A 23,004-nucleotide genomic window follows, 5' to 3' on the forward strand; every position below is an offset into this window, starting at 1 on the left:
CCCACAGGTTGGCGATGCATTTCCAGCTGCCACAGATAAATGCGTGTCCCCAGGCAAGACACTTAACCCCCCTCACCCCAGTGTCTGCGTACACAGGTGTGTTAATGTGTGTGTGGTTCCTTGAGGTAAAGTGCCTTGAAGCTGGGAAATGCGCTGTATAAAAATGTGACCATTTACCAAATATCTGCTCAAAAATTATTCCTGATCTGTAATTTTCGACTGTTGTATATGGTGACACTTATAATCCTATATCAGGGGTTTTCAACTTGGGTGAGTGTGAGTAGGAAAAGACAGCGTCCACAAGTTTAGGCTGTTTAAAATGTTTTTTATTAATGCCAAATAAAATATCCAGCATAAATGATGTACAATAGGCATACATTAATCATTTGTATATTTTGCTTTACACTCTTATTTAGTTTGCGCGACTGCAGTTTATAATCACACCCGCCCGCTCCCACATTTTGCAGTCCCGCTCCCACCTGCGCCCGCAATGAGCTTTCAAAATATGTCCCATGGTGCACTGTTTTGTGTCGGGAGTCCGCAAAGCGCTATCGGGCGACGGCCTAAGAGCTAAGAGCCGGTCCTTTTGCCTGCGGTCACCTGATGGTCTACGCACACCTCCGGGCTCGTCCTGACACTCAGTCTTGGTTTAGTCCTGTTTTAGTCCTAGTTTAGTCCTGGTTTAGTCCTCCTAGTTCAGTCCTGGGATCAGTCATGTTTAACTCTGTGTGTGTCGCGCCTCCCCTGTGTCTCACCTATTGAAAACTGCTGTCCTATATTATAATGTTGTTTATTTTGTCAGGTAAAACACTGTGTTATAATGTTGTTTATTTTGTCAGGTATAATCCTGGGCTTCGCGATGCGTCAGTACCACCTGTCCTACAGAGAGGTCAAGTTCTTCTCTTTCCCCGGAGAGCTGCTCATGAGGATGCTGCAGATGCTGGTGCTGCCCCTGTTGGTCTCCAGTCTCATTACAGGTACGCACTGATTACAGGCACTGAACTAGAGCGGTGTTTCTCAAACTGTGGTCCCACTGGTGACACGCAGGCTGCCTCTGATTTGACTCTGGGCTCTCTGCAGTCTATGTGTTTGGTTTATTTAGAAACTCTTTTTTTGTCTTTCTTTGGGATAAGCTAAATTTAGAACTAAGGCTATGTTCAGACTGCAGGGCTTAATGTTCAGTTTGGATTTTTTTGCGAGGTCGTTCACATTTCCACTTAAATGTGACTTGTATGTGATCTCCAGTGTTTAAACGCACCAAAAGTGTCCCGCATGTGCATTGAAGGACGCAACGACATCACATACAAACGCTGGGCTTGTTTCCCAAAATACGGTTCAGTTTTTCGTAAAATGGACAGGTTACACGCCCACAGCCGCTTTGTTTGTTTGAGTCTTTAGCCTCCTTGTATTTGGCTCACAGGTTCTTTATTTTTCATTGACATTGGAGCCAGAACCACTTGTAGCCGCGCTCAGCCATTTCTGTGGCAATGATTTTAAAAACGCGTGGTTCCCTCCAATTTTGCCTGAATACAGCGATCCCCCTAAATATTAATAAACTCACTAACCTCGCTTTCCCTCCATTGACTAGACTCTGAGCCTGACGTGTAGGTGGGATGAATGTGACCTGACCGTTCAGACTGAAGTCACATGTCAAAAGATCGGATATGTATCAGTTTTAAGTTCAAAGTTCAAAGTTCTTTATTTGTCATTCAAGCATGCGAGAGAAACACATAACAGAACGAAATGTGCTCCCCGAGGCCCAGTGATCCAGAAAGAGATAAAAATAATAATAAATAAGCAATGTTAAAAAGTAAATACATCAAAACAACAACATTTAGCAGTTCTAATGAACAAGTAGTAAAAAACGTGGCAAGATAGAGAGGCAGCCCAAGCAGGAAGTCAGTGTGCACTGTTCAAAAGTCTGACAGCCTCAGGAAAGAAGCTGAACTTCAGCTGAGATGTTCTGGTTTTAATGCTCCTCAGTCTCCTCCCAGAGGGCAGAGGAACAAACAGGTGGTGGGAGGGGTGCGAGGGGTCCCCCATGATCCTGGAGGCCCGTCTTCTACAACGCTCCTCATAAATTTCACTGATGGGTGTAAAGTCACATCCAGTGATTTTCTCCGCCATTCTGACCACACGCTGCAGAGCTTTCCTGTCCTGGGCTGAGCAGTGGCCGTACCACACTGTGATGGACTGGATCAACACACTTTCCACTCCACATCGATAAAAAGACATGAGAGCAGGGAAGCCTAGTCCAGCAGCCTTGACTCTCCTCCTTAGGACCACATATCCAAGTGGCCTGGGTCACATTTGAAAAAATCATATCTGTGTCGTTCAGACTGTCATTAAAAGATCAGACACATGTCACATAGGTGTGAAAAAATCTGATTTGGGTCACTTCAGGCTTACTTATCCATTGTTTAGTCTCATTTTAACCTCAGTTTAGTCCTGATATAGTCCAGGTTTAGATCTAGTTGCATTAGGGTTAGAAAAAGTGTTGAAAACAGAAACTAAATAATACTAAAATCTGAATTAAAACTAGATATTGGTACTAAAAAAATAAAGTAAATAAACAGGACAAGGTAACATAAAGAAATTGCATGCATTTTTTCCCTGTGGTTTCATATTGAAAATTGAGTTTCAAATAATATTTTCACAGCAGTAGGTGACTCTCAGAATGTCAAATATTTTCTGTGGGGGTGAAAAATGTTTTTAAAAAGGAGGATGATGTTACATGAGGCTCTATTTATTCAGAGCTGAAGAAACTCTGAGTGAGATCATAAACCACTGTTGACTCTCCTCCTGTGCAGAAAGGGAGGAACAACATCGTTATCAGCGTCTATTTTTAGCTCAAAATGCTTCATATTCCTGAAATAGTACGGCGTACACAATATTAACTGTTTATGTAATTCCTAATCACATGTTTCAAAGTGTTTAAAGGAGATTTATTCAGCAAAAACAACTTTAAAAACAGCTTTGAATCAGGTTATGACTGTTTTTTTTTATTATTATGTACTAAACTAAATAAAAACAAAATGCCACATAGCTTTTGGTCAACAATAAAAACATGTAAATGCTGAAATTCCACGATCAGTTCTGTGGTTTTAAACAGGAAGTCAATGGAACAGTTTCTATTATTAAGTCGTTTAATGTAAAATAAAGATCTACATAATGGTATAGTTATAAAAAAGCAATATTAGTCCGTGTACCATTTGTTCTTTTGAATTTCAATTAAGAAAGAAAAACAATAAAATGGCAAAACAGTTTGTTATTATTTTCATTATTCCATTTTAGTGTCAAACAAAAAACAAATTTCGACCTCTATTTGCAATATTTAATTTAAAGTTTATTTCATCATGCCTATTTCAGTTTTGATATTTTATTCTCTCTGGTTAATTTTGAGGACAGACATTTTCTCTTCTTTTATAGCAACATGTTTACTTTCGCGTCTTAGAAAGTCATTGTTGAACTCCGTGACGAGAAACAGGAAGCAGCGAGTCTATAAACTCTCCTTTGGTCAGTTGACATTGAATTCACACGAGGCGCTATGCAGCAGAACGTCCGGGGCAAATAAACTAAAGAGAATAAAATATCAAAATTGAAACTGAGACCTTTTTTTGATTGATGTTACAGCCCTGGCTCAAAGGACAGACTAGGGAGGACACGACAAGGGGGACATTTTAACCCTTGAATGGGCATTTATTGTACAAAACATGAATAGTGGTGTGGTGCTGGCGGCGTGGCGTGGCGTGGCGGTGTGCCTGTGTGGTGGCACGGTGGCGTGGTGGCGTGGCAGCGCTGCAGGCCTGGAGGATGGAGCAGGAGGAGAGGGAAAGCACACGCCCGACCCTGGCTTTATAGAAAGAGAAGTGTGAAGAATCCCTCAGTCGCCCAGGTAGAATCCATGAGGAGAAAATTCAGTTTGTTGACTGGACAAAAGTTAGGCTACGTTCAGACTGCAGGGCTTAACGCTCAATTCCGATTTTTTTGTGAAATCCGATGTTTTTGCGAGGTCGTTCACATTTCCAATTAAATGCGACTTGTCTGTGACTTCAGTGTGAACGGTAAACGGACCGAAAGTGTCCCGCATGCGCACTGGAGGACACGATGACGTCAACCCCATGCGTCAACCGCAGCGAGCGTGCTCTGTGTTTACGGAAGTTGTCCAAACACGGTCGCGAGCATTAAGCACCTGGCGATTTTACAGTTCCGGTTTCCGTCTGCTTCAGCGCAGAATAGTGACGTTTGTCGCTTGTTAATGACGTGTAGGTCGGATGGATGCGCTTTGGCCGTTCAGACTGAAGTCGCATGTCAAAAGATCAGATATGTATCGGATTCAGGAGCACATATCCTGGTGGCCTGGGTTGCATTTGAAAAATTCGGATCTGTGCCGTTCAGACTGTCATTAAAAGATCAGATACAGGTCACATAGAAGCCAAAAAATCGGATTTGGGTCACTTCAGGCTGCAGTCTGAATGCAGCCTTAGTTTGGTTGAAGACATTTCGCAGCTCATCCAAGCTGCTTCTTCAGTTTGAACTGAGTTGAACTGAAGAAGCAGCTTGGATGAGCTGTCCAGTCTACAAACTGAATATTCTCCTTATTTATAGAAAGAGCACAACAAAGCGTCCTAACAGCTACAAAACGGGTGTGTGGGACAATGCGGACGCCACTAGATTCTCTTTTCCTTGTATATGTCGGATCATTAGACAGTACGACTGTAAAAATAGGCTTCGGCGGACTAATCTCTAGTTTGGGCTTTTCATTGATGTTAAAAACGTCAGCGGATTATGATCGGTGTAAACTACTACAGGGGCGCCACCGCTGAGGTTTACATCAAAATGCTGTAAGGCCAGAATAAGTGCAAGGGTTTTCAATTACTGAATAATTTACTTGATGTTTCTTAAACTGTTCACGGGTCTGTAGATACCAAAATGATCCTGTTGAACAAGCACGGCCCCGTCACATTGGTGTTACTTGAAATAAACTTTAAATTAAATATTGCAAATAGAGGTCAAAATCTGTTTTTTGTTTGACACTAAAACGGAATAATTAAATGACAAACTGTTTTCCCATTTTATTGTTTTTCGTTCTTAACTGGACTGGACTTCTTCCTCTCACTTTTTGAAACGTGCTCTTCTCAATCTGATCCCGTCTGTACCCTGAATCCTCTTGGACATGCCTGAGTCTCTGTGAAGACAAACCCACAGATCATAAAGTCTGAGGTGTGACGCAGGCAGCAGATGGACGAGTGTAAGTGCCACTTTAAAGAGAGAACAGAACCCAGAGAGAACAGAACCCAGGGCAAAAAACATATCTACTGTACTTGATTTTATATTGATTTTATTTTGAGGAGGTTTTTGTTTGTTTCTCAATGTTCTAGTATTGTTTCAAGTATTTTAGAGCTAGTTTCTCTGTGGTTAGAGCAGTGGTCCCCCAACTCTAAAGTCGTATGATCGACACTTGGTTTGAGGGGACCGGCGTGCAGATTGGCAGACTCGCTTCCATCAGTCTGGCCCGGACTTTTGCTCCGCATACAGACTGATCCTAGGACTGAAACAGGACTGGACTGAAACAGGACTGAACCAGAACTGACTCAGGACTAAAAAGGACTGAACCAGAACTGACCCAGGACTAAACCAGGACTAACCTGGTCTCAGTCCTGGTCTCAGTCCTTGTCTAGTCCCGGTCTCAGCCCTGGTCTAGTCCCAGTCTGGTCCTGGTCTCGGTCCCGGTCTGGTCCTGGTCTCAGCCCTGGTCTGGACCCGATATCAGTCCTGGTTTGGTCCCAGTCTCAGTCCTGGTCTTAGTCCTGGTCTCAGTCCTGGTTTGGTCCCGGTCTCAGTCCTCAGTCCTGGTCTCAGTCCTGGTCTCAGTCCTGGTCTCAGTCCTAGTCTGGTCATGATGTCAGTCCTGGTTTGGTTCCGGTCTCCGTTCTGGTCTCAGTTCCAGTCTCAGTTCCGATCTCAGTTCTGATCTCAGTCCTGGGCTCAGTCCTGGTCTGGTCCCGGTCTCAGTCCTGGTCTCAGTCCTGGTCTGATCCTGGTCTGGTCCCGAACTCCGTCCTAGTCTGGTCCTGGTTCTCAGTCCTGGTCTCAGGTCCTGGTCTCAGTCCTGGTCTGATCCTGGTCTGGTCCCAGACTCAGTCCTAGTCTGGTCCCGGTCTCAGTCCTGGTCTCAGTCATGGTCTCAGTCCTGGTCTGGTTCTGGTCTCAGTCCTGGTCTCAGTCCTAGTCTGGTTCTGGTCTCACTCCTGGTCTCAGTCCTAGTCTGGTTCTGTCTCAGTCCTGGTCTGGTTCTGGTCTCAGTCCTGGTCTGGTCCCAGTCTCAGTCCTGATCACCTGACAGTCTATGCAGGTTCACCTCTGGGTACGTCCCAAAACTCAGTCCTGTTGTAGTCCTGTTTTAGTCCTGCATCTTCTTATTTTTGGTTTTATTTTGAAAAACAAATGAACAAATGATACACAGATTTTCATTACTACAGCTGATTCAGAACACACATTTTTATTGAAAGAACCATTGATTTAATTTTACCTCGTGGTTTTATATTAGTTCTAGTGTAGATCAAGACCACTGGAAGTTCCATGAAATGAAATGTCAGATTTTGTCCTATTTATGTAACTTTTTCATAACAGAACTTCCTCAAATAAGTTAGTTCTGGGTGATATTGACAAAAATGTATAATTGTTTCCAACTTTATTTTACTTTTTCATATTATAAACAAATATTATGTCTTTCAGGGTTCATTTTCGGAACATAAACAATACAGACTTTTAATCGCTGTTGTTTCGTGTAAGCGCGTGGTGGAAACCGTGCCAGAAAAGTCCCGTAGTGCAGCTTTAAATGTGAGAGGTGTGGCGAATGAGCGGCTGAATAGATGTTTGTTGTTTGGTGGCGGAGCCGCAGCAGCAGAGGTTTACTCAGCCGCTCATGTTTGTGGTTTTTCAGTAGTGACCGGGTTACGCTGACCTCATACTGTAACAGAGACGGAGAGAAAGAGAGACGGAGAGAAAGAGGGAGGAGGGAGGTATAGAGAGAGAATGAGGGAGTGGGAGGGAGAGAGAGGGAGAAAGGCAGGGAGAGGGGGTTATATTTACCTCATACTGGGAGAGATAGATAGAGAGAGAGAGAGCGAGAGAGGAGGGCGGAAGAAAGAGGGAGAAAGAGAGAGGGGGGGCGAGAGAAAGAAAGAGAGGAGGGAGGGACTGAACGAGGGGGAGTGATTGAGAAAGGGAGGGACGGCGGTAGAGAGGGAGGGAGGACGGGAGAGAGAGAGAGGAGAGGGAGGGAGGGACAGAACGAGGGAGAGAGATTGAGAAAGGGAGGGAGAGAGTAAGGAGGGATAGATAGAGAGAGAGAAAGAGAGCTACGGAACGAGGGAGAGATAGAGACAGAGAAGAGGGAGGGAGAGATAGAGAGAGAGAGGGAGGAGAGATAGATAGAGAGGGAGAGATAGGGAGGAGATATAGAGAGAGAGAGGGAAGGAGAGATAGATAGAGGGAGGGAGGGATAGATAGAGGAGAGAGGGAAGGAGAGATAGAATAGAGGGAGGGATAGATAGAGGGAGAGAGGGATAGATAGAGGGAGAGAGGGAAGGAGAGATAGATAGAGGGAGGGAGGGATAGATAGAGGGAGAGAGGGAAGAGGGAGAGGGAGAGATAGAGGGAGGAGGGAAGATAGAGGGAGAGGGATAGATAGAGGGATAGAGATAGAGGGAGAGAGGGAAGGAGAGATAAATAGAGGGAGGGAGGGATAGATAGAGGGAGAGAGGGAGATAGATAGAGGGAGAGAGGGAAGGAGAGGATAGATAGAGGGAGAGAGGGATAGATAGAGGGAGAGAGGGAAGGAGAGATAGATAGAGGGAGGGAGGGATAGATAGAGGGAGAGAGGGATAGATAGAGGGAGAGAGGAGAAGGGAGAGATAGAAGAGAGGGAGAGAGGGATAGATAGAGGGAGAGAGGGAGAGAGAGATAGAGAGGAGAGGAGAGATAGAGGGAGAGAGGGAGAGAGAGAGAGAGAGAGAAGAGGAGAGAGATAAAGAGAGGGAAAGAGGGATAAGATTAGAGGAGAGGAGAGGAGAGAGATAGATAGAGGGAGAGGGAGAGAAAGAGGGAGAGAGGGAAGGAGAGATAGATAGAGGGAGGGAGGGATAGATGAGAGAGGGAGAGAGGGAAAGAGAGATAATAGAGGGAGGAGAGAGAGAGAGAGGGAGAGAAAGGGAGGGACAGGGAGAGAGTTAGGGAGGGAGAGAACAAGGGAGAGAGAGGGGGAGAAAAGGAGAGGGAGGGAGAGATAGGATAGGAGAGGAGAGAGGGGGAGAGAGAGAGAGGGAGGAGAGAGAGGATAGAGAGGGAGAGAGAGAGAGAGAGAGGGAGGAGGGAGAGAGAGAGAGGAGGGAGAAAGCGAGGGAGAGGGGGTTATATTTACCTCATACTGGGAGAGATAGAGAAAGAGGGAGGGACGGAGGGAGGGAGGAATAGAGAGAGTGGGAGGGAGGCAAGAGAGGGAGAGATAGAGAGAGAGAGAGGGAGGGAAGAGGGAGATATATTTAGGAGATTCATAGAGGAGAGAGAGAGAGAGAGAGAGGGGGAGAGAGAGAAAGAAAGAGAGGAGGGAGGGAGAACGAGGGGGAGAGAGAAGAGAGGGAGGGAAGGAGGGAGGGAAGAGGAGAGAGGAGGAGAGAGAGAGAAGGGAGGGGGGAGGGAGAGAGGGAGAGAGGAGAGAGAGAGAGAAAAGGAGAGGTAGAGCGGGAGGGAGGGAACGAGGGAGAGAGATTGAGAAAGGGAGGGAGAGATAGAGAGAGGGGGACAGGGGAGAGAGAAAAGAGGGCAAGGGAGGGGAGAGAGAGAGAGGAAGGAGGGGAAATGGAGAGAGTTAGGAGGGAGGGAGGGAGGAACGATTGAGAGAGATTGAGAAAGGGAGGGAGAGAGAGAGAGAGAGAGAGAGAGGAGGAGAGAGAAAAGAGGGCAGGGAGGGAGAGAGAGAGAGAGAAGGAGGGAGATGGAGAGAGTTAGGGAGGGAGGGAGAGAACGAGGGAGAGAGATTGAGAAAGGGAGGGAGAGACGAAGGGAGAGAGAGAGAGAGAGAGAGAGAGAGAGAGAAAGAGGGCGAGGGAGGAGAGAGAGAGAAGGAGGGAGAGGGAGAGAGTTAGGAGGGAGGGAACGAGGGAGGGGGAGAGGGGAGAGATATATATAGAGAGGGGGAGGGAGGCAGAAAGAGAGGGGGGCGGAACGAGGGAGGGAGAGATAGAGAGGGAGCGAGAGAGAGATAGAGAGGGGGAGAGAGGGAGGGAGAGAGATGAGAGAGAGAGATAGGGAGCGAGAGAGAGGGAGAAATGGAGGGAGAGAGGGTTATATTTACCTCATAACGGAAGAGACAGAGAGAGAGCAAGGGACGGAGGGAAGGAGGAATAGAGAGAGAGGGAGGGAGGGAGATTGAGAAAGGGAGGGAGAGAGAGGGGGAGAGACAGAGAGAGAGGACTGGAGGGAGAGGGGGTAATATTTACCTCATATTCGGAGAGACAGAGAGAGAGGGAGGAAGGGAGAAGGACAGAGAGATAGAGAGAGGGACGGAGGGAAAGAGAGAGAAAGAGGGAGGGAGAGAGAGAGAGAAGGAGGGAGGGCGGGGGGGTATATTTACCTCATGCTGTAGGAGAGGTAGAGAGACGATGGGAGAGGAGAAAGAGACAGAGAGAGAGAGAGGAAAAGAGAAAAAGAGAAAGTCAAACCTCACACTGTAGGAGAGAGAGGGGGAGGGAGAGAAAGAGAGAGGAACAGATAGAGAGGGAGAGATAGAGAGAGAGGAAGGATAAAGAGAGGAAAAGGGAGGGAGAAAGGCAGACATAGAGAGAAAGGGGGTGCTGAAACATAGAGAGAAAGGAAGAGGGCGTCAGAGAGAGAGAGGAAAAGGGACAGAAAGTGATAGAGCGAAAGAGAGAGAGAGAGGAAAAGGGAGAGAAGGCTACAGTGAGTGTGGCCTGGAAAGAAAGATATCACATGTTTGTTTGTCCAAGTGTTCACGGTTCAGGTCTGTAGTTCTGTAGAGAGAGAGAGAGAGAAAGAGGGAGGGATGTGGAAAGAGGGAGAGAAGAAAGAAAGAGAGAGTATACTTCATCCTTCTCTTCATCCAACAATCTTCCCACTGTGAATCTATGAGTCACTAGAGATTTAGGTTAACATCTGTATTTCTTACGCCTTATCTGCTCTTATGAATCGATTTAGGACGATTTTTGCGTTAGAGTTTTTAGAAATACCTCGGGGTGTAACGATATCCAAGTCTCACGATACGATATCATCACGGTATGAACCTCATGGTACGATATTTCCGATACGATACATTGTGGGAAAGCTCACGATATGGCGGAGAGGCTCACGATTTGGGATGTAACAATATCCAAATCTCTCTGCACAATATTTTCACGATATACATCTCACGGTACGATATTTATTGCGATATTTTGTGGAGACTTTTTCCTCTTAAAATGCCTTGACAAGACTTAATCCTAAGAACTAAGACTTAAAAGACTTTATTTCTTCATGTAGTCCACACTGAAATGGAGCAAAGGATCATGGTCTATGTAGTTCTCTGTCTTTTTTAGCTATTACTGCCCCATAACTTTTCATTTAAGCAAAGAGACTTTGTAATTCGATATATTGTGATGGTCCGCACGATATGATTGTGAGAACTTTGACAATACGATATCACGATATTTCCATTTTGTTACATCCCTAGAAATACCCGAATTAGTGCTTTATTTAGGACACTGATTGTTTAAAATCCAGACTAATGATCTATAAGCTGGTCTATAAGATGTTTTGAGCTGATTTGTAAGCCAGATTTTGAGCATTTTCAATTCAGTTCAATTCAAGTTTATTTATATGGCACATTTAAAACAACTTCGGCTGACCAAAGTGCTTCACATACAAGTCAACAAAATTTTCCTTAGATTATGTCACTGAGATGTACTACAAACTCACCCACAACTTTTTTTTTTTTTTTTTTTACCACAAACCTTTAAGAGAACTCTGTAGTTACATTTTGTGCAATTGTTCCATCACGTTTAAGTATTAAAATAAAGCTTTGTGTGTACACCTTAGACAGAAGATCATTAAAAAGTCAAAATATCGGCTCAATATATTGCATCAGCTCACCGATATATCGTCTAACTTTATTTGACATTCTTCCAGCTGCCACGTTGTTCATTCATATGCAGTCTCCCTGTGCACATGTGGATTCAATACTAACCCTGTTCCCCAGGAGGACTCTGCTGTGTTTGCTTTTCATCCCGCGTAGACAGGGCTGAGCAATCCTGAAATTAATAAATAATAAAAATAATTTGTGGTTTCAATATTATAGACAATAGATTACTATGCAAAATTAAACACAAATATGCAGACATTTCTATTTGTATTTGTCGTAATTTTATTTTATTTTTTACAGCATTTTATCATAGACAGTAAACACAAATCACAACATTATATTATTATTATTATTAGTAGTAGTAGTAGTAGTAGCAGTAGTAGTAGTAGTAGTAGTAGTAGTAGTAGTAGTAGTAGTAGTAGTAGTAGTAGTAGTAGTAGTAGTAGTAGTAGTAGTAGTAGTAGTAGCAGGAGGAGTAGTAGTAGTAATAGTAGTAGTAGTAGTACACTGCAAAAAATCTTGGCCAAAATGTAAGATATAAACAATTAAATCTATCAGAAAATGACCTAAAAGTATTGAAATGATCTGTCCATGCAGCAATATAATTTTACTTGACATTTTATTTTAAAATAAATGATCTCTAGACTAGAATCAATCAGTCTTAGAACTAGTAAGTAGATAATAAACCTGAAAACAAGATGGATAACTTTATGTAAGTTTTAAAATCTTTGCCAGATCAGAGAAATTTGCGGTGCAGTTGTAGTAGTCGTAGTCAAGGGTATTTCAATAATTGTCCTTTCCTACATTGCCTATGACAGGTTAGACTACTAGTTTCTCTAAAACATATAGTTAACATTATTACATTTAAGATTCTACTATAATTCTTGCCTCATCTTTTGTAGTTTTTGTCATTTTTGTGAAGGTTATAATTCTACTTCCTGACAGAACTGAGTGTTTACATCCACATCAGTGTCCCGGGTAGGATCGTGTTTTTTGAGTATCCTGGTTTCGTCATGGTGTATGTATACACAGTATCCCGGTTTCAGTATCCCGAATAAGGCAGTATACCGGTTATGAGAAACCCAGATACTGTAGCTGGTATATTCTGATAATAACCAGGATACTGTGGCATTTATACGCAATATCCCGAATACTGCAACATAAAGTTGAGTGAGCATGCGTCCAAAAGACAAACACGTTTCAGTCTTTTCATCACAACAGTAGCCAAGATAAATAATGTGACCAACATAAATAAAGTGACCATACATGTGTGAAATAACTGTAAAAGAGCTGCGCTAAACCTGCACAAGTACACGTATGATCTCTGAAAAATTTAATATGAACCATCTCCAAAAACGATATACGCACAGAACAGACTCACCATCAGCAGCACATCCTCTGTCACAGAAAGAACACTCATATTCCACTCAGTCGTGTCCTTTAGTCTGACAGAAGCTGAACCGCATCAGGGCACAAGGATCGAGCTGTTTTTACAGCGGTTATAGTTTATGCAAATGTGGTTTTAAGTTTTGTTTCTGTAAAACATAAACAAATGTGCACAAAGTAGAATTATGTTATCAAACGGGCTGATGTGGTTCTACAGTGGTTATGGTTTATATGTTGTAAAGTTCAGTTTATTTATGCAGAAGATTTTAATGAAGAATCTGTTGCAGTGAATTTGGATAGTTTAATTTGATCTGCATATTGGATCATAGCTCCTTATCGATGGTTAGGAACCTCCTGAACTTCCTATGCTAAAGGAACTCGTGGTTGTTTGTATTTTTCCTGGTTTATTAAATATATAATTTTTGTGCTTGCGCATTAGTAAGATTGTGTCAAGAAACCGGGACACTCTATTTTATCATGTATACAGGTATACAGATATATACACAGTATCCCAAATACTGCAATAACAGGGATACTAATGTGCATGTATACACACTCAGTGGTAGACATGTATGGCTATCATAATGTAAACAAGGGCGAAAACTTGTTTAACTTGCACATTAGTCATGATTAGACTTCGGGGTGGGTGATATATCGATATTTTAAATATATCGAGAAAGTTTTTAAACTCGATATGAATTCTGACATATCGTATATATCGATATAATGGTTATATTAAATTTTGACTTCGCTGCTTCGCTTGTTTAAAACCATCAGCAGCACATCCTCATATTCCACTGAGTCGCGTCCTTTAGCCCGAAAGAAGCTAAACGAGCTGAGCTGCATGAGAAGTGCGCTGTTTATGCAAATGAGCCAAGTTTTGTTTCTGTAAAATGTAAACACACGTGCGCAAAACTGCATTAAACACATTATTATCGCAAACGGGCTGATGTGGCTCTAGAGTCTTTATGCTTTATATATTATAAAGTTTAGCAATGTAAAGTTTATTTATGCAGAATATTTTAATTAATAATCTGCTGCAGTGTCACTTGTACAACAGTGTTTGGAAACGTTGGGTTTGATCTGCAGTGGATTGTGGGAAACCTCAGAGCTCCTTACTGCTGGATAATAACATGGGTCTATTAAAATAAGGAACATCCTGAACTTCCTCTGCTAAAGGAGCTCATGGTTATGGTTCTGGTCTGGATAACAGAGTTAATACAAAGATGAACTTGTGTTGAGTTGTTTTATTTATGAATGAAAAGAAGGAAATATGTATTATTTCTTTTATTTTACAGTTAAATTATTATTTATGTAATTAGGGTTTTTTGTAATCTTAAATGTTCCTATATGAACTGCCGACCTCTTACACTTCAATAAAAAAAAGGACCTTGTGGAATTTGGCAGATTTGTTTTTGCAGTTTTCAGTTTTAGGGGGTTATTTTTTCTTCAACATATATCGAGATATATATCGTATATCGAGATATAGCAAAATATATCGAGATATATTTTTTGATCCATATCGCCCAGCCCTAATTAGACTAATAAAAATAAATGACAATGCTGTTATTTAGTTAAATGAATGCGTAAACTGTCAAAAAATTGATTCTTGTGCATAAATTGAGTTTTTCATGGGTAGAGAGATTTTGTTTTAGCACTCAAAAACACTGCTACTTCCTGTATTTCCCAATGTTTTGTTTTACTTAAAGTATTATAAATATTAACCACCGGTACTCCCTCACTAAAAAAATATTACTCCGTCAAATACACTATAACCAAGCCAACACCAACACATCTTCAGAAATACTTTTCCTTCTTTACGTAACCCGTTTCAGATTTTTAACACGTGGTAATGGTTAAAAAAATCGAAATGACGTCGTGGTCCCGTGATGTTAGTGGTATTCGAGAGGCTGATTTTGAAAGATGACATGGCCCGGTTTGATAATGTGCTGGTTGTGCTGTAACATCTTCTGACAGGGAGTCACATGACCTCAGCTCGGCCCACAAAGAAGACCGTTCACTGGGCTGCAGCTGCTCCGGGGACGGCTCTGTGTGGGTTTTTAAAGGAAACTTAAAGTGCGTGGGACAGGTTTTCGTGTTTTTAGAAGCACTTGGTTTGGTGCGATAGTGCCTTTGGTCAATATTTATCATAGTTTTACATCAGGTAAGTGGCAGTTTGTGGGAAAAAAGTTGAGAAAAAAAACCCCAAAATACAGGAAGTAGCTTTGAGTAGTGTGAATTCCATCGAAAAATACAGCGATTTATTAAGTCTTTTGTGGCAGATTAAACATATCTAGCAGACATGTTGTCATCTTTTTTCATTTGTCTAATAGGGATGTAGCAGTAACCGAAATACTGTGATATTGTATCATCAAAAATCTCACAATATATCCAGTTACAAGTTTCTTTGATTAAATTCATTGTTATGGTGCAGCAACAGCTAAAAAAACATAAGGAACTACATAGACCATGATCCTTTGCTCCGTTTCAGTGCAAACTACATGAAGTAGCAGTAGTAGTTGTAGTAGTAACAGTAGCAGTAGCAGTAGTAGTAGTAGTAGTAGTAGTAGCAGTAGCAGTAGTAGTAGCAGTAGCAACAGTAGTAGTGATAGCTGTAGTAGTAATAGTAGTAGTAGTAGTAGTAGCAATATTAGTAATAGTGGTAGTAGCAGTAGCAGTAGCAGTAGTAGTAGCAGTAGCAGAGGCAGGAGTAGTAGTAGTAGTAGTAGCAGTAGCAGAGGCAGGAGTAGTAGTAGTAATAGTAGCAATAGTAGTAGCAGTAGTTGTAGTAGCAGTTGTAGTAGTAGTAGCAGTAGCAGCAGCAACAGTAATAGTAGTAGTAGTAGTAGCAATAGTAGTAGCAGTAGTACCAGTAATAGTAGTAGTAGCAGTAGTACTAGCAGTAGTAGCAGTAGTAGCAGTAGCAGCAGTAGTAGTAGTAGTAGCAGTAGTAGTAGTAGTAGCAGTAGTAGTAGTAGTAGCAGTAGTAGTAGTAGTAGTAGTAGCAGCAGCAACAGTAAGAGTAGTAGTAGCAGTAGTAGCAGCAGCAGCAGTAATAGTAGTAGCTGTAGTAGTACTAGTAGTAGTAATAGTAGTAGGAGTAGCAGTAGCAGTAGCAGTAGTAGCAGTAGCAGTAGCAGTAGTAGTAGTAGTAGTAGTAGTAGTAGTAGTAGTAGTGGTGGTAGTGGTGGTGGTAGTAGCAGTAGCAGCAGCAACAACAACAGTAATAGTAGTAGTAATAGCAGTAGTAGTAGTAGTAGTAGTAGTAGTAGTAGTAGTAGTAGTAATAGCAGCAGCAGCAGTAGTAGTAGTAGCAGTAGTAGTAGTAGTAGCAGTAGTAGTAGTAGCAGCAGCAGCAGTAATAGTAGTAGCTGTAGTAGTACTAGTAGTAGTAATAGTAGTAGTAGTAGTAGTAGTAGTAGGAGTAGCAGTAGCAGTAGCAGTAGTAGTAGTAGTAGTAGTAGTGGTGGTAGTGGTGGTGGTAGTAGCAGTAGCAGCAGCAACAACAACAACAGTAATAGTAGTAGTAATAGCAGTTGTAGTAGTAGTAGTAGTAGTAGTAGTAATAGCAGTAGCAGTAGTAGTAGCAGCAGTAGTAGTAGTAGTAGCAGTAGTAGTAGTAGTAGCAGTAGTAGTACTAGTAGTAGTAATAGTAGTAGTAGTAGTAGTAGGAGTAGCAGTAGCAGTAGCAGTAGTAGTAGTAGTAGTAGTAGTGGTGGTAGTGGTGGTGGTAGTGGTGGTGGTAGTAGCAGTAGCAGCAGCAACAACAACAACAGTAATAGTAGTAGTAATAGCAGTAGTAGTAGTAGTAATAGCAGTAGTAGTAGCAGTAGTAGTAGTAGTAATAGCAGTAGTAGTAGTAGTAGTAGTAGTAGCAGGAGCAGGAGCAGTAGCAGTAGTATAATTGTAAAATCATGTCTGTACACTTTTGAATTTTGTTCCAGAGAAGTCCGTCATCAGTGACACGTTTAGGGCTGACTTTGCTCGGGACATTTGCGAAAACTCGTCCAAAAGTAAATAATCGTCTGTGGTTCTGGGTCTGAATTGTGCCTCTGTGTGGGGAGCAGTGCCTCGTGTTTTTCACTGTGTCCAGCCTGAGTCTGGATGAACCATGGCACACATCGGAGATTCCTGGGGAGAGTGGAAAAGAAGGAGCTATTGGGCAGAAGAGAGCCAAGGATCAATATTACAAAAACAGCTTGGTTCCCAGTGAGCGCTTAAAGGAACCGTCTCGTGTTATTAATCTTTTCTGCTCACTGTTCGAAGCTAAATTAGTCACATGATCTTTTAAGTTGTGCACCAGAATTTCAAACTTGATTACTATACTAAGGAATAGACTCAATACTTCCATACCAGGATGTGACAATAACCGAAATATCCTGATATCGTATCGTCAAAAGTCTCAGAATACAATCACAATATATCTAATCACAAGTTCCTTTGCGTAAATGCACGGTTTTATAGTAGCAACAGCTTATAAACATCGGGAACTACATATCCCATGATTCATTTCAGTGCAAACAACATGAAGAGACTTGTTTTTACTTGAATTCTTAGGATTATGACAGAAATAATTCACACCAAAATCTTGTCAAGGTATTTTAAAAGCAAAAAAGTGTCTCATCTACAATTAGCCTCTTCAGAATATCTCAATAAATATCGTACCTTGAGATTCGGATATCGTTACGTCCCTACTCAATACCGATTCCGATACCACGATTAAAAAAAACTTTCTTTCTTTATGCAAATGAATGTGATTTTCAACATTAAATCATAGTACTTTATTTTCTATTCCCATGTGACCTTATATATATATATATTTTTAGTATCGATACCTACTCAAATTAGTAGTTTCGATGCTCATTTTAGTATTGATAAGTATCTGATTCTTGTTACTTACTTCCAGAGGTGGGACCAAGTCACTGTTTTACTCAAGTCTCAAGTCTTTGACCTCAAGTCCGAGTCAAGTCCCAAGTCAAATACAGGCAAGTCCAAGTTGAGTCTCGAGTCACTAGCCCATAAGTCCAATTCAAGTCCGAGTCGTTTGCTTTGAGCTTCAAGTCATTTCAAGTCTTTAAATCAAAATACAAAATATAGCTAAGATTTTTGCAATTTATATACTTTTCAAACTAAATTGTACTTAAAAAGTCCTGGTATATTTATCTATTATTAATATTAAATAGTATTAATATATATTAAAGAGTTGTAGAAATGCTATTTTTTCCTTTTTAAATGTCTTGACAAGAGTGACAAGATTTTAGAGCGCTTAATAACAGTTAATTTGTCATCTAGTCTAAGCATCGAGTCTTCTCAAGTTACAGGCCTCAAGTCCAAGTCAAGTCCCAAGTCACTGACCTTCAAGTCCAAGTCGAGTCCCAAGTCTTTTTACATTTTATCAAGTCAAGTTTCCTAAAAATAGTGACTCAAGTCTGACTCGAGTCCAAGTCACGACCTGCAAGCCCTCAACTCTGCTTACTATTACTACTCACACTACTACTATGAAGATGTATTGTATTGAAATATTCATAATACTTTGAAGCAATTCCAAAAAATCTAGACTGACTAACGAAACAGGTCTAGATCTAGATGTACCAACACAGACGAGAGAGCAGCAGTGGACCTCAGTCTGTTGTACATTTCCACTTAAAAGCCACGGGCCACTCATTTGAGGACAGTGAGGTACAGATTTTAGCCAGAGAAAAGAATTAGTTTGAGAGGAGAGTGAAAGAAGCCACTTTTGTTAAGAAAGAGAATCCTCAGGCCTCAGACACCATCTATCTCCTATTTACAACTCCATCCTCAAACCTAAATCAAAACAAACAAAAGAACAACAGGTGTAGCCAGGTCAGGTCCAGAGGTATGGAAGCTCCATTATCACCATGAATTGTTATGATAATTAGACCCCACACCCTGTACAGGTCAACAGGCCGAACTAACAAACAGAAACTGTAAACAAGTAGGTGTGTTAGTTTCAGTTATTTAGCTCCTCCCTGCAGATATAAGGAAGTGTCCACCAGCGTCTGACCAGAACTGAAGAAGCAGCTTGGATGAGCTGCGAAACGTCTTCAGCCAAACTAACTTTTGTCCAGTCGACAAACTGAATTTTCTCCTCGCCATGGATTCTACCTGGACGACTGAGGGATTCTTCACATGAAACAGGTCTAGACTAAATACCCAAACCATTTTATCTTAAAGTGGCACTATGTAACTTTTCTCATTCTGGGTTCACCACTAGTTGGAGATGTTATTAGAGAAGCAGGACACCACAAGGCCAAATTTGTGGAAAGGCTCACTGTAAAAATATGCGCTTTTAAGACTTTTTTAAGCAATAAAAACAGTAATTTAATAAATGCAAGACAGATAAGTTGAAAGCAATAAGATCTCCATGGAGATGAGGAGATGGCGCATCTTTAAGTTTTTAGTTTTTGTAGTGCCGTTTGGTGAATCTTTCTCAAAATCGGACTCACCAGAAAATACCACATAATTACCCTTTAATTTTCCACAATCTTCGGGCGTCTTCAGGCTCCAAACCACAACATGTTTTAAAGACCAAAGCAGGGGAGGAGAGAGAGATTACATTTTTTCTTAAAATCGTTCAGCTCTAGTAGGAGGAGACGGAGCGAAGAGAAGGAGGAAAAGGAGAGAGGGAGAAAGAGATGAGAGAGGGAGCGATGACTGTAGGGGGCCCACATGAAAGAAAGCCTGGTAATAAAATGGAACAATATAATGAAGGCCATTGAAAGGTAAACTCAGATGTTGGGAGCCTAAAATGGAAAAAGTTATTTAAAAAAAGGAATGCAGTTTTTTTTTTAAAAGTACTGTATTCATGGGTTTCAGACAAATAATTCCTTCCCGATTTGAAGGACTTTGCGAGGACCACGGCAAAGCAAACTCAATTTTGATACTAAGGAAAAGACAAAATATGATTCTGATACCGCACTGGAAAAAAAAATATAAACAACAGAATGTGATTTTTGACATTAAATCATAGTATTTCTTAACAATAACCGAAATATCGTGATATCGTATCGTCAAAGTTCTCCCAATAATATCGTGGACCATCACAATATATCGAATTACAAGTCTCTTTGGTTAAATTAAAAGTTATGGTACAGCAATAGATAAAAAAAGACAGCGAACTACATAGACCATGGCAAGGAGAAAACTCAGTTTGTTGACTGGACAAAAGTTAGTTTGGTTGAAGACGTTTCGCAGCTCATCCAAGCTGCTTCTTCAGTTCTGGTCAGAATGCTGGTGAACACTTATATCTGTCTGCAGGGAGGAGCTAACTAACTACTCTGAAACTAACACACCTACTTGTTTACAGTCTCTGTTAGTTCATCCAAAAAGTTAGTTCAACCAAACTAACTTTTGTCCAGTCGACAAACTGAGTTTTCTCCTCGCCATGGATTCTACCTGGACGACTGAGGGATTCTTCACTCACTCATACATAGACCATGATCCTTTGCTCCATTTCAGTGCTGACTACAAGAAGAAATAACAGTTCTAAGCATTTTTAAGTCTTAGTTCTTTGGATTAAGTCTTGTCAAGGCATTTTAAGAGGAAAAAGTAGCAAAATATCGCAATAAATATTGTACCGTCAGATGTATATTGTGAAAATATCGTACCGAGAGATTTGGATATTGTTACATCACTAATCGTGAGCCTCCCAACCATATCGTGAGCTTTCCCATGATATCGCAATAAATCTTGTACCGTGTGGTTCATACCGTGACGATATTGTATCATGAGACTTGGATATCGTTACACCCCTACTTCTCATACTTCTTATACTTCTTTAACTTCTTAAACTTCTGTCCTGTGAATGGGACTTTTTTAGTATCATTACCTAGAGTATCTAGTTTCGATATTTTTCTAAAAGAGGTGCAACATCCTCTGAACTCAGTTTCAACTGCTTCTGTCTGGTCAATGGCTTTTAATCCCCAGATCTAGAAAGAATCGTTTTAAAAGGAGCTTTGTTCCGGCTCTTATCGTACTTATGAATAAACTGTAATCTATTTATCTATCGAATTTAGAACCCTATCTTATATTTAGTACCCTATCTAATATTTATTGTGATTTTTATCAAAGAGTGATGAATGTATTAATTATTTATGGAACAAAACCATTCTGCTCTGGAGTATTTTATTTGTATTGTTTTTGTACATAATTTGGATGAATGAAATGTGAAATGTGGGACCAGCCTCTCAAATCTGCAAAACAAATTTACCTACAGGTACGACTAAAGCAACCTAACCTAACCTAGTTTTGGTATCGATTAACATCTGATTTTCGATTAATTTGGATTTCTTTTTATCTGAATACAGTGATAAGATTCTGTATACAGTGATTGTCCGTTGTGTGAACTCGCAGTGCCCTCAGTTTAAACTCTCCCCCAGAGCGACCCACCGTAGAGTTTGATGAACACGTCGCGTCTTGAGTCCTTTTGAATAGACAGGATTGGTGAGGCCGGACTGCTGTCGCCTTGACGACGCAGCGGAGATCATTGTGCGCACGGAGAGAGGACTAAGTCAACAAGTTTTCCCATGGCTGTCCCAAAAGGAGAGGAGGAGGCAGGAAGAATAGAGAGGCCATGGAAAGAGGATTTCAGCAATAAGGTCAGAGTGGTACAAAAGTGAGACAAGCTTTGGGGCTGGACCGGAGGAAGCGGGGCAGGGGGTCTAGAGGCATGTTATAATGGGGAGGAAGGGGACGAGATGAGAACGCTCTACAAAGCTTTTTAACTGGTGAGGGACATAAAAAAAATGACTTAAAGGGCCCAAATTACGCTATATTCTGATCTATGTTGTAATGGTTCCTCATCACAAACAGACCTGGAGTTTGTGTTTTGTTTCATTCACACGTTTGACCAGAGGCGGGGACCTGCAGGTCGTGACTTGGACTCGCGTCAGGTTTGAGTATTTTTATGACTTGAGACTTGACTTGATAAAATGGACTTGGGACATGACTCAGACTCAAGGTCAATGACTTGAGAAGACTTGATGGAAAATACTTTTCTCTTTACAGTTGACTCATGCGGTGCTTAATTTTACAGGAACAAACTGGAACATGTCGCTCTCACTTCCCTGTTTGTTTCTTTGGATGTAACTGAAGCACTGTGATATGTATTCTCAAATTACTGCAGTAATATACAGTCCAATACAGTAAAACAGAGGGAACTACAGACATGAACTTTCCATTTCAGTGCAGATACATGACAAAATAACTTTAAGTAAGCACTTGTAAATCTGCATTTTTTCTATTCTGACGTAATGATTCACATTAAGATCTTGACAAAACATTTAAAAAGGAAAAATTAACATTTCTACAACTCTTATATAAATACTCATATATAAATACACCGTGACTTTTTTAAGTACAGATTAGTTTAAAAATCATATAAATGGCAAAAATCTAAACTATATTTGGTACTTTGGTTTAAAGACTTGAAATGACTTGAACCTCAAAGCAGACGACTTGGACTTGACTTGGACTTATGGACCAGTGACTCGAGACTCGACTTGGACTTGCCTGTATTTGACTTGGGACTTTACTCGGTCTTGAGGTCAAAGACTTGAGACTTACTTGAGACTTGCAAAACAATGACTTGGTCCCACCTCTGTGTTTGACACTCAAACCCTGCATCTTTACGCTGAGTTCTTCTCTCAAACAGAAAACACTGTGGTCCACCTTGTGATGTCATGTGGTGATACAGGAAGTGTGTAAAATCCCTCAGTTGTCCAGGTAAAATCCATGGCAAAAGGAGCTCATCCAAGCCACGAAACTTATTTGACCAAATAAACTTTTGTCCAGTTGACAAAGTGAATTTCTCCTTTTGCCATAAATGCAAGAAGTGTTCCATTCTGTTTTTAAACTCCACACACCTTCACTAGAATCACTTGGATATTTTCAGCCGTGGAATTGATAATTCTATTGAACTAAAGGTAAAATGTAGCTGTTAACTGGAAAACTACCACTACATGACATCATGAGGTGGAACAGAGCATTCGTTTGGAGCATTCGTTTGGAGATGTAGACAGACAAATAATTAGGGATGTAGCAATATCCGAAATATCGTGATGATCTTGAGCTGTATCAGATATAAGACCACATGGGGATAGAAAAGAAAGTACTACGATTTCATGTTGAAAATCATATTCAATTGCCTAAAGAAAGAGCGTTTTTTATTATCGCGGTATTGGAATCGGTATTGACTAGGGATCAAAGTTCTCACAATAACATCGTGGACCATCACAATATATCGAATTACAAGTCTCTTTGCTTAAATTAAGAGTTATGGTGCAGCAATAGCTAAAAAAAAAAAAGAGAACTACATAGACCATGATCCTTTGCTCCATTTCAGTGTAGACTACAAGAAGAAAAACAGTTCTAAACACTTTTAAGTCTTAGTTCTTTGGATTAAGTCTTGTCAAGGCATTTTAAGAGGAAAAAGTTGCATATTGATAGATTTAGCTGTTTAA

General features: G+C 41.1%; 1 protein-coding gene across 1 annotated transcript in view; it reads left to right on the forward strand.

The window, feature by feature from the left end:
- slc1a3a (solute carrier family 1 member 3a) overlaps positions 1-23,004 on the forward strand; it is a 69,618-nt gene that overhangs the window by 18,916 nt on the left and 27,698 nt on the right. The window contains exon 4 of the mRNA XM_055161379.1: positions 840-977. Coding sequence (XP_055017354.1) covers positions 840-977 — 138 coding nt within the window. The remainder of the gene's footprint in view (positions 1-839; positions 978-23,004) is intronic.

This window comes from Boleophthalmus pectinirostris, unplaced genomic scaffold (genome assembly GCF_026225935.1).
Source record: "Boleophthalmus pectinirostris isolate CB_2022bp ecotype Guang Dong unplaced genomic scaffold, ASM2622593v1 HiC_scaffold_4, whole genome shotgun sequence".
Lineage (NCBI taxonomy): Eukaryota > Metazoa > Chordata > Actinopteri > Gobiiformes > Gobiidae > Boleophthalmus > Boleophthalmus pectinirostris.